General features: G+C 42.1%; 1 protein-coding gene across 2 annotated transcripts in view; it reads right to left on the bottom strand.

Annotated features, from left to right (window-relative positions):
- Csmd1 (CUB and Sushi multiple domains 1) overlaps positions 1–12,398 on the bottom strand; it is a 1,600,162-nt gene that overhangs the window by 272,977 nt on the left and 1,314,787 nt on the right. For both annotated transcript variants that reach the window (XM_039094737.2, NM_001037327.2), the window contains exons 19-21: positions 10,284–10,400; positions 8,163–8,378; positions 3,217–3,405 (exon numbers count right to left, since the gene is read on the bottom strand). In XM_039094737.2, coding sequence (XP_038950665.1) covers positions 3,217–3,405; positions 8,163–8,378; positions 10,284–10,400 — 522 coding nt within the window. The remainder of the gene's footprint in view (positions 1–3,216; positions 3,406–8,162; positions 8,379–10,283; positions 10,401–12,398) is intronic.

Below are 12,398 nucleotides of genomic sequence, written 5' to 3'. Positions count from 1 at the left end.
AAACAAAACTTTAAAAATTTAAACAAAATATTAAAGAAATATAAAGGAACTAAAGACTCGTCAGGTGAAAATGGTGATATCTAAAGAGAATGCCAAATGACTTATCAGTAAATTTAGTGCCAAAAGAAATGCAGAGTAAGCCAAATCCAGGCACAATACTTTGCCTTATTATGTCTCTCTGAAGAATGTATAACCACTGACTGGAGAATCTTGTCTTGAGGTTTTGTAATCTTTTAAAGGATACTTTGTCCAGAAAGTGTGGTTGGATTTTTTTTATTCAAATATACATCATAAGTTCATTCATTTGAAATATGTCTTCACTATAACCTGTGTAGTACATATTTGCTAGGGATAATCAACCTGCAGTCATTCGGATGGACCATAAGTTTGGGCCAAGGGGAAAAATCAATTGCATTTTCATAACCTTAATGAAAGAAGAGATAGTATCTATTGATCAAAGATTTCAGAACAGGGAAGGGTTTAAAGAAGTCTGTTAGATCTATCTGATGAAGAGTTAGCTCTTAGAGTTCCAGCAAAAGAAATATATGTCTAAAGGGTGATAATGAAGCCAAGCAAGTTCCATGAGGCAGGAACCACAGAAGATCTGAAAGTACTTTGTGTGTGTGTGTGTGTGTGTGTGTGTGTGTGTGTGTGTGTGTGTGCATGTGTTTGGTAAACAGGAGAAAACAACTTGTCTGGGTGGTCCAAGCCACCCCCATTGGGATACATAAAGACAGGTAAGGGTGCAGACAGAATACTGAAGTATTGAGCTCAAACACTTTGTTGGCTCAGGCAAAGACATATTGGGTGAGAGCAGTCCAAGATAGGGTGAGTCTGTCATGGCCATCATTAAAAGAAGGTTCGTCAACTGGAGTGGGGGTTATTCCAAAAGCTGTTGTCTGTTCATGGGATATTTCCTTTTAGTTGGGTTGCCTTGTCTGGCCTTAGTGGGAGTGGATGCACCTAGCCTCATGGAGATGACTTGATGTGCCAGGATATGTGGGGGAGATAACCAGGTGGGGGCCCAGCCACTAGGAGAAGGGGGGAGGGGAGGGGGGTAAAGATTGCAGGAGGAGATGATTGGAACATGGACAGTGAGCAGGATGTAAAGTGAGTATGTAAAATAATAATAGTAATGATGATAATGATAATAATCATAATTTTAATATAGTAGAGAAGGTTCCTTTTGAGTGAGATCAGAATTGACTTAGGTTTCTATGAAGAAGTACGTGAGTATCCCAGAGTAGATGATTTCTTTCCATAGTCTTGAGGGGTCAGTCGGGACCCAGGATCCTCAGTGTAGGAACAGCAAAGCTCCCAGAGTCAGAGCTGGTTATAAGTTGCATAGTTGGCAAAGTCATAGGAACCAGAAGTCTAGGAGTGTGGGCAACTGCAGACACCAAGGTGGTGCAAGGTCTGCCTTAGGTCTGTTGGATTCAGTGCAGCTTATGACTCTTTAACACAGGTGTCTTGCAACCTGTTGTGCTGGAAAGAAATACAGTCAGCAGCTGGCGAAGTACAAAAGGCTGAATAGAGAGGAGGCCAATGTAAGCCCTGTGTGGGCTCTCCCTAGAGATGTAGGTGGGTAAAAGCCAAAGGCATCTGCTGCTTGGCAATCTACAAGCTATGAGATTTCCTGACAAGATTCTGTTTAGGTTGTAACTCTGAGATAGAGCTGGTAATACCATGCTTACTGTCTAGACACAACACCAAGTAAATAAATCAAGACAGGCAAAGCTCACAGTACCCTCCAGGCAAAACTCAGTAAATTGTTTCTCATGTAAGACAACAGTGCAAAATCATGTTTACCAAGAAAACCAGAGTTGTAATGATGAATTCAAGTAAAACAGCATAAGAAGTGAATGTCACAATCTCTGGACCAACTGCTTGATTTCATTTAAGTGGGTTTCCCCAGAAAACTCAAACTGTAATTGTGAAAGTGTTTAAACATGGAGATTCCATCCTAGGGAAGTCTGAGAAATTCTCAGAACATAAACAGAGCAGTGTCTAGATAGTCTTTGGAACTTTGGAAGTGTCTAGATAGTCTTTGTGTTTTCAACACAGCATGAGAATGCAGGGAAGAAGAGAAAGAGGAGGAAGAAAAACACTTTTGATGATGATTTAATTTCGTCTACAGTTGAGTATTGATCCTCTGAGACTCATGAGGAGGCAAAGGCCAGCATTGACTTTTGGACTCCAAACAAGTACTAAGTCATGCCTAGAATAAAAGAAACTCAGAGCTGTGGAGAAATATAGGCATATCCTGCTAACCTTCTGTGAATTTCTTGTTATTTAGTCTTTCTCAGGGATCCCAAGCCTGCTTCTGGTTCATGACCTGTCTCTCTTAGGGATCCTAGGCCTGCCTCTGTTTTGTGGCCATGGACTTTGGAATGACCCTTTCATACACTTCTGTAAACAGAGTAGTCTTAGGGAAAACATGGCCAGTCTCTCACATGGTTTCCATTTTAGGATGTCTGGTCATGAGCAGACCTCTGCTGATTTGCTGAGTGTTGTGATTGAGTGACAGCTGTCAGTCTCTGTCTCAGGAATAACAGACCAGGCCTTCAGGATTCACAGAAGTCTTATGTTAAAACAAAGGTGGTAATGGTGGCTCTGGTCCCCCAGTCCCTCCGACTAGCACAATGCCCAACAGGAGAATGGTACCACTGTTCTGAACTTCTGCACTGATAGATCTATGTCCTCAGAAACTCCTTGCAAGTTAACTGAACTGTGCTACACCTCATGGCAGAAAAGCTGTCTCCTCCTCACAGCTAACTCTGAGCCCAAATACTACTGGTGCTTCTTTGCTAGATCACACTACAAACCCGCAATGAAGGGCTCCCAGGGACAACAAAGCCACTCCTCTGAACTGCCAGTGTCATCACAGAGAGTGTTGCTCTCAGCAATGGTAGAACTTGTGTTTCTATAGCATGTCTTCTAGCATTTTCCTTTTCCCCATTTTTCTTTTTCTTTCTTTTTTTTAACATAAACTATTTTTTTCCTTTACAGAGTCACTGGGTTCCCTTTTCTAGCTTCCAACCTTCTAGCTGACAGATACACAGTTCGTACATGATATAAGTCAGGCTCCAAATGTGAGGTAGCTCCCCTTAGTCCAGTCTATTCCAGTTCCAGTCTCTGCCATTCCTGCCCAGTCCTCTCTCTGTTTCCTGACCCACTGCCCATGGATGAATGAAATGAAAGCGTGTGGCCACCTACCCACACACCTTGGCAGAGGTGCACTCCACACTCGGCGTCCCCCACCCAGGCAGGTAAGCTTGGTTGCACCTTCTAAGCGGTATCCCTGGAAGCAGGTGAAAGCCAGGGTGTCACCCACACCGAACTGGAACCCAATTCTGCGACTGTAGGCAGGGACTCCAGGGTCATCACAGGGTTCTAGGTCATATTCTGGAAACAAAAGAGACAGGGTGAGGGTATTGGGCCTGGGAAGCAAGCAAAAATATTTGACACAAACAAGGAAAGATAGAACACTGAAACACAGTTCCCTTTCACCCCTCGCCCTCTCTTTCCGTCTTCCCTTTCACTCTTTTTTTGTCATATGAATTCTGCTTTTGTCCCATGGATTCTAGCATAAGTCTCAGTAGTTTACAGTGCAAACATATATGTGTAATAAGGTAAAATGGGATGAACCATTTCTCTCTGTCATGTTGAGAGAATGCAGTCAATTTCCTTGACTTTAAAACTGCTGAAGGCAGTTCTGCATTCTCCTTAAATGTACTTTTCATGAAGGCACAGGGCGGAAGGCAGCGCAGGGCCAAGCCTAATGTTAACCTTTAGCTCATCATGGCTCATCACCTGCAAACAGGTATGTATGCAGCACAGCTATTCTCAATGTATGAAGCAGGTTTTATTGATACACAACAGAATATATTTTGTCAACTAGAAATTTCTATAAGTCACTCCGAAAGCAAGCACTAAGTAAGTTCTAAGCAAAGCGTCATCGTCTGATATCTGGCTGCCCATGGAGACTATGTCTTCAGAAGGATCGCATCCTGGAGGATCTCCTGTGTCAGCTTCATGCCTTCTGCTGCTGATTGGAATCAAACTGTGTGCAGGTTGGTGATGGTTTGCCATTGGTCCTCCCGTTTGTCTCTGGAGGTGCTAAGACGGTCTAAGTCAGGAGCACAATGAGGGAGAGCAGACACCTATTCTCTAGTCTCTTACTGTTTGCTCCATCTGAAACCTTCCTTCCATGTCCCAGACAGTCATGTCAGTGCCAGGTCACAGGCCAGGTGAATGTCCCTGGAGTCTGGAGATGGGAAATGGTATAAGGAACTGCTCTGTTTCCCTTTCTGTTGCTGCGATAAGACACTGACTAAAAGCAACTTACGGCAGGAAAACGTTTGTTTGGCTCGTACTTCCTGGTAACAATGCTTCACAGAGGACAGTCCGGGTAGGAACTCAAATGTAGGAATGCTGTTCACTGATTCGCTCTCTGGCTTGCTTAGTCTGTTTTCTTATACAGCCAGGACCATTTGCCTAAGGATGATCCCACCTTAGGAGGTGCTTTCCCACATCAACTAGCAGCCAGGACATGCCCACAGGCCACTATATTCCAATCAAGTCCTCAGTTAAGATTCCCCTTTCCCAGGTGGCTCTATGCTTTGTCAAGCTGACAACAAAAACTAGGCAGAACAGAGACAATGGATGCTTTACTGAGGAGTAATCGTTACAAAAATTCCCTGGAAGACCGATGGCACATAGCCATGGATTCTGAATTGAGTTGCTATATATTGACCATTTTATGATGAACACTGGCAGTGTGCATTCTCCATAGGTTTTCTTCTAGGATGTGTGTGCACTCATTTTCTTTTATATGTATGAATGTTTGACTTGTGTGTATGCATGTGTACTCTATATGGGCCTGGTGCCTATGAAAGTCAGAAGAGATTGGTGTTAAGGACTGAACCCAGGTCAGGTGCAAGAGCAAAATGTGTTCTTACCGGTAGAGCCATTTAAAGCGAGCTAAAGCATCAAGAAGGCATCTTACCAGTAGAGCCACCAAGCCCCATCATTTACAATTCTTACAGCATAAAAGAAATCTATTGCTCTGGATAGTGTATCTTCCTTTCAAATGGAAGGTTTTCATTTGGAATATTATCTTCCTTATTTTGGTCTGTTTGCTTTTCATATCAGCAGGAACCTGTGTGCTCCAGGGCCTGCCATGTATGGAGTGAGGGAATCGGCTTCCACAGAAGCAGCTCACCTCCTTATACAGGGCCATATCTCAGGAAGGTTACAGTGAAGTTGCTCTGCAATATTTGCTGAATGGTTAAAGTGAAATGAAGCACTGAGTGAGCTCTTCTCCATGCCTATGACTAACAGCTCAACAGTGGAAAGCGTCATCATCCCCTCTAGATGTGAGTGGCAGAGGAAAATCAGTAAACAGCATTAAAATACATAGGTAGCAATGAATAGCCTAGTAAGGGCACCAGTGGAAGGGGAAGCCCTTGGTCCTGCCAAGGCTGGACCCCCAATGAATGGGATTCTTGGGGGGAGGGTGGTAATGGTGTAGGATGGGGAGGGGAGCACCCATATAGAAGGGGAAGGGAAAGGGTTAGGGGGATTTTGGTCTGGAAACCGGGAAAGGGAATAACATTTGAAATGTAAATAAGAAATACCCAAATTAATAAAGATGGAAAATTTTTAAAAAATACACATTTTGTGGGTGCTTCTATGTCTTTCAGAGGTCCTGTGGGAATTCAGTTGTCATTATGACAGTACCACTGAGTATGGAGTTCTGAGAGGTGAGAGGCGGTGAGACCTCCCCCCACACAAATGCATTGTGGTTCAGATGGCTGCAGGGAGCTCCTCCCACCAAGAATGTGCTCATCTCTACTTCTCCCTCAAGTCACCTCCCTGCAGCTTTGCCCAGCACCATGAGCTGAGAGAGCACAAAAAGATCTCTTCAGGTATGATGGCCATGATGTTACCTTTAGAGCTGCAGAACTCCATGCCTAATAGACTTCCCACAAGAGCTCCAAAGACCAAAACCAGTATTTTCTGTGCCATGATACTCATGATGGCTAAAATGGGCTCTAAAAGGAACAGTTGGGTTGAGGTTTAACTTCTGGAGTTTGTAGTTGCTTTGCTCTGAATGACTGGCTCAATGTTATGTGATGCATGGATGTTGAGCATTACTCTCCCGAAAGGGTTAATTGGGAAGCTGTGGAAGAAGGAGGCAAGGCAGCAGCCTCACTTCTCTTCTCCCATGTGATGATGTAGCTCAGAAGCAATGCCAGATACCAGAATGCAGCTCCGTGACCATTCAGCAACCAGACCTGTGACAATGGAGTTTCTCTTCTTCCTCAGAGTCTGAGATGTTCTGTTACAGCAGCACAGATGGACTGAGGCAGAAATCCAAAGACCTGACTGTGTGCAGGGAGCAGTAGAACTTAAAAGCAGATGGGGACAGATGAATAGAAAGTGCATAGTCCCCTGTGTAACGCACATGGGAGATAGCCATGGGCCTCACGTACATCTCCTCTAGAGTACTCCATTTTACTCATTATAGATCAGGATGCAAGAACATAGAGGGGAAAGAAATTCTCATAATGACCCTAACGGATCATCTAAGGAAACTACAGAGGAGAGACTCAGTCACTAGCATGAGGAGCCTGAAGTCTTTGATTGATAATGTGGCCAATTTCATCATTACTATGACTACAGTAAAATTCCAAGAAAGCATGCGTTTGAGCCAGTCCTGAAAGCTCTTTTATGAGGAGACATGGCAAGAAAATCAACAGAGTCAAATTAAAATAATCAAAGCCCTTTGGAATTAGAAAAAAAACCAGGAATTTGTTGTTGTTATTTTTGTTTTTGTTTTTGAGAGGGATTCCATGTTAGATAACACAACTTCATGCTGCAAGTGATAAAGCCTCTGCCAGGTGACAAATGGGACATAGAGCTGCTGGTGGGAGATGGCAGGAGGCTGCTACACGTAGGATATAGATAAATCATCAAATATTATAACAATTATTATATGCCTCTGATAGCTTTACTGGCATTTAGATTTGAGATCTCATTCACAGAGGAAATCACAGGCAACTAAAGCCATTGGAGACTGTATTACAAAACTGAATTACTTATGAACCATAATGAATGAAACTGGGTCTTGGTCAGGACATCCAGGCAGGCAGCACAAGGAAGTGTAATTGTTCACTCCCATTAATGGTGGGAGTTCATTCCTTGTCAATGGGTGTGTAGACAATGGAAGAAGAGTGCTCTTGGGGCCTTGTTTAAAACATCAGATTTATCTTCTTCATTTGGACCCGCATTTTTATCATGTGCCAAGATTACTTATGTAAAAGCAACACAAATATGCAGTCACACCTGTATAAAAAGTGTCAAATGCTCCAGGAAGCCTACACACATATCACTATCTACTACAGCTAAAGAAAAAACCAGTTTTAAAAAAAAACCCAAAATTTCTTGACTGTGTTAGGATATTGTCACCATGTATAATTCTGATAAAGGAACTGTTTTCCTTTGTGTGTGAGTCTCCACTGGAGAGGCAAGAGTCAATGTTAGCTGCCCCCTGTACATTTATCCCAACGAGTAGGGTGTGCTCAGAGCTGCTAGAATGGTTGAGGAGAAGCGAGCAAGAAATCTTTATCAAGAAATCTTTACCAAGAGTTTTAGAGTTTTGTTTACCAATTTCCAAGGAAGAGAATTTACTTGCCAGACAGCATCATAAGCTCAGCCTTTATTCCCTATGGATCAAAATTTTGCTGAGGACAGAGAGGGCGGCACAAACACACACACACACACACACACACACACACACACACACACACACACAGAGAGAGAGACAGAGACAGAGACAGAGACAGAGAGACAGAGACAGAGGGACAGAGACACACACAGAGACAGAGACATACACAGAGACACAGAAACAGAGACACAAGACATAGAGGGGAAGTGAAGTAGAGAGGAGGGAAAGAGGAAGGGAGAGAGAGAGAGAGAGAGAGAGAGAGAGAGAGAGAGAGAGAGAGAGAGAGGCAGAGAGGCGGAGAGACGGAGAGACAGAGAGACAGAGAGACAGAGAGACAGAGAGAGGTATAGAGACAGAGAGGGAGAGACAAAGAGACAGAGAGAGTATGGCCAAAGAGAGAAACCACAAAGAAGACAAAGAATAAATTTACCTGCAAACGTAATGTTGAAGCCTTCATAGGAGATGGAGAAATCAGAGATGAACCTGAGTTGCGCAGTGAAGTTTCCAAACAAGCCAGCCTTAATGGTATGAGGCAGGACCGACCCAGTGAGCCTGGCTACCGGCTCTGAGAAACTCCCATCCTCTGTGATCAGCAAATAGTCATGGGAACTTTCAAGGTGAAAGGTGTGGAAATTCATCTGCACTCCTGAGAGATGAGGGCGGGGATAGTCGATTTAACTGCAGCTGAAAGGAATCTCTTCTAGGCATAATTATAGACATCAAAGGTTTGGATCAAAATACCTTAAATTGTTAAATATTAAAATTATCTTGTATGATTCTAACTTTGAACTTTCAGAGAGAAATTAGATAGGGCTGTTCTACATTCAAGAAGAAGAGTCAAACAAAAACAAATGCTCAAATAGTTGTCTAATCAGTCGCTGCCCTGGTCTTTGGTGCAGACATGGATATGGTTGTTGGTACAGAGGGGCTGTATGTAGCTACTGATACAATCACGGATCTAGGTGGAGATAAAGAAACTAACTAAATATCAGCATAGGCATGATACTGAGGTTCATGAGGACAAGAATGGAAACAACATAGATATCATCACAGGTGTGTAGAGATGTCTCTCTGTGGTGATATGGGTGTTAGTGTAGTTATCTATATAGGCAAAACCACAAAGCAATCTGTAGCTGCAGGTACGGTTTGATAAGTGCAATAATTATGTCAATGCTTGACTGTATTCATGAATGGTCACCAGACTCGGGAGAGTGTTCATCCCAGCGACAAAACACAGAAAACCTCTCCATTTCCATGCCCCACTTATAGAAGTATCAGTATGGAGATATCATATGTGAGCATACACTGCAGAGGGCAAATTCTCTTTATAGCTTTGTAAACCTTATGATGTCTTCATTCTTCATAGAAATCACTCATAATGCACTATCTCAGAGTTTCTTTGCTGAAGCAAATAAACTGATATGTAAGTGGATTCCTTTAATGATTTACATTTTTTAATTAAAAATCTCTTTTACCAATAGTCTGCTTATTTAATTTACTTCAAGACCATACCTTCCTTCCTTCCTTCCTTCCGTCATTCATTCCTCCCTTAGAGATTTACTATTTTGATTTATATGTGCATTCAGGAGTCTCTGTGTGACTGTGAGTGTGTGTACCCTCAGAGATCAGAGGTCAGAGGTCAGAGGTGTCTGACCTTTCTGGAATTGGAGTCATAGGTGGTTGTGAGCTGACTGATGTGCGTGCTTGGATTTGAACTCAGGTCCTCTGCAAGGATGTGCTCTTATGCTGTTAACTGCTGAGTTACTTCTCCATGTTTAAATGTATACTCATGGAAGAATGTAAAACACATCCATAAGGGTGCTGTAACAGGCAGGTCATCGTAACATCTAGGTCAATAAAACACCAAGTGGAGTTTCAATATATGTTGAAAGGCAAAGTCTACTGACCAAAGTTTTTTAAAGGTTCTTTAAAAATAACATATAGTTATAGATATAAGAACATACCCAGGGTACCTTACTAAGCCCAGCATTGATAATGTATATTTCCTGCACAGAATGCTAGTTTGCTTCTTTTGCATTTACCATCTGCGTAAGGATGAGAGAATCTATCTATCTATCTAAGGATGAGAGAATCCAACACCATTGGATTAAGTGAAGATCTGACAATTATAAGGACAATACCTTAGAGACTCAGAACAGAAGCACAGGTGGTTCTCAGACATATTATAGAAATTAAAAAAAAAGTCCGCTCTTCTTATATTGAATCAATAGTCACATTTTACTTAATTAAAGCTCATTTCCTTATCATTACATCTAATTTCCAAGTTTATATGCACATATACAGCCAGGTTACTGAATTCAGAACAATAACAAAAATGACTTCTGTTTAACTCTCAATAAGACCAAGATGTTGTATGCATTTATTCTTATCAAAATATAAAAGTTAAGAGCTTGAAAACCATGAAAATGTATGCATTCTCCTGGCCTTTTCTCACTGCTTCCTCTAGCCTGTGCTCCCCATCCTTACTTTTTTCTCTAGCCCTGCTCTCCGTTGTGCATTGTTTGTGCTAAGACCCTACCCTTGGTCTTACCCTTGCCATGAGAGACTTCAATGGTCCATGTACAGTTCAGAGAGTTTGGATAAAAGTCTGGAAATCCTGGTGAAAGAACAGTCCCACTCTTTCCATGGATGTAGCCTCCACACAGGGCTGAAATAACAGAAAACATGAGCAGTCCACAGTGATTGATAGGATGGAGTGCTTCTAGATGGACAGTGAATTTGCATAAGCACCAACAGAGGATAACTTTGAAACTTAGGCATTGTTTTGCTTGCAGTTATGAGATGCCAGTTCATGAGCAGCTGTCTCTATCACAGCACAGCCCCAAGACTTAACTCAATGGAGAGTAGGACAGAGAATGCCAAACTGTGTCAATACATCTGGAGAACTGGGGATATGTTTAAGCTGCCATTCCTATCCCCAGGGTGGGACTTCTTAGCAGTCCTGCAGTGAATTCAAAATTCTTGCAATACAATATGTCATAGTCAAACTAACTCAAATATTTAAGAACCATAAAGTTATTTATAGGACTTTGAGCAGGAAAGTACTAGTTGATAGCAATACAACAGGAGCTTTGGGGATTTTTGACAGATTTATAAATAACACGGCACACATGAAGGCACAGCAGCTGGATTGAGTGGATGTGACCAGGACAAGATCAGCCTGCTTATATCCTAATTTGTATGGGAAGGGGATTATGAAGTTCCGCCCTAGATCAGGAGGTATTGGTAAGTGGTGAGTACTGTAGAAAGATGATCAATTCTCTTCTAGGATGCATTCCCTGAGAGGCCACCCATGCTCCAATGAATGGCCCACAACCATGCACAGATAGGAGCACTAAGTGGATTTGCTGTACTTTAAAAATGAAGCACATGAAGTTTGAGAGGGAAGAGTGGAAAGAGGATAGAGAACGAATTGGACAGACTAAAATGGAGATAAGGATTTGATTAAATACATGTATAAGTGCAAAAACATTTAAAAATAAAAGTACATTACATATACGCATATAATTGTGTAAAAGACATAATTTTTGATGAGAGAAATAACTTCTTTCCTCTTTCAGCTTTCTTTTCAGACTGCAACACACACCCATGCACCTACATCCATACTCACATGTAAGTAGACACACACTTGTAGACAGATACGGAGCTTCTATACCTGATAGACAATTGTGGCACATAGGTTCCTGAGTGTAATGCTTAATGATAAAGTTGAAGTCAGTGGAATTACTATCTCCAAACACATTCATTGCTTCTTTGTTCTGAGAACAATTAAAATACCCCATGCTGTTTTTTGTTTTGTTTTGGTTTTTGTTTTGTTTTGTTTTTTGTTCTATTTTGTTTTTTTTTTTTTTGAAGCATTCAATTGATTCATGCCAGTTACAGTCACCCTGTACCACAGTAGTACAGAATAACTCTTTCTCTACCATAGTGCACGTTCAGCCGCTTTTGGCCCTGTTGTGTCCTGTGTGTACTTCTATGAGAGTAACCTCTTTGAATTTCAGTGTAAATTATCTCTCACACGATGTGTGATGGATAGTTTTTGTCAACTTGATATACTCTAAAATCAAACAGGAAGAGAGTCCCAATGGAGATCATTCAGATCATGGATATGTCTAAGCAATTATTCTTATTTTTTATTTATTGGTTATTTTATTTATTTACATTTCTAAGGTTGTACCCCTTCCTGGTCTCCCCTCTGCAAATCCCCAGATTCCATTCCCTCTCCCTTTTGCCTCTAAGAGAGTGCTCTGCCACCCACCTACCCATTCCCACTTCACCCCTCTAGCCACCCCCTCCCCCTGACTCTGCCAGCATCTGACTATATGATTGAGACAGATGCAGATACTCACAGCCAGTCATCAGACTGAGCCCTGGGACCCCAATGGAAGAGTTAGAGGAAGGACTGAAGGATCTGAAGGGGATTGCAACCCCATAGGAACAACAACATCAACTAACTCGACTGCTCAGAGCTCCCAGGGACTAAATCACCAACCAAAGAATATACATGGATGGGTCCATGGCTGCAGCTACACATGTATCAGAGGACTGCCTTCTCTGAAACTATTCTTAGTTTGTCTAATAGAGTAGAGCAAGCTACTGGGTAGTAACCATTTGTGCTTTCAACTCTCTCCTCTAGACTATGCAT

This window comes from Rattus norvegicus, chromosome 16 (genome assembly GCF_036323735.1).
Source record: "Rattus norvegicus strain BN/NHsdMcwi chromosome 16, GRCr8, whole genome shotgun sequence".
NCBI lineage: Eukaryota > Metazoa > Chordata > Mammalia > Rodentia > Muridae > Rattus > Rattus norvegicus.
This window is presented reverse-complemented; position numbering and strand designations above follow the sequence as displayed.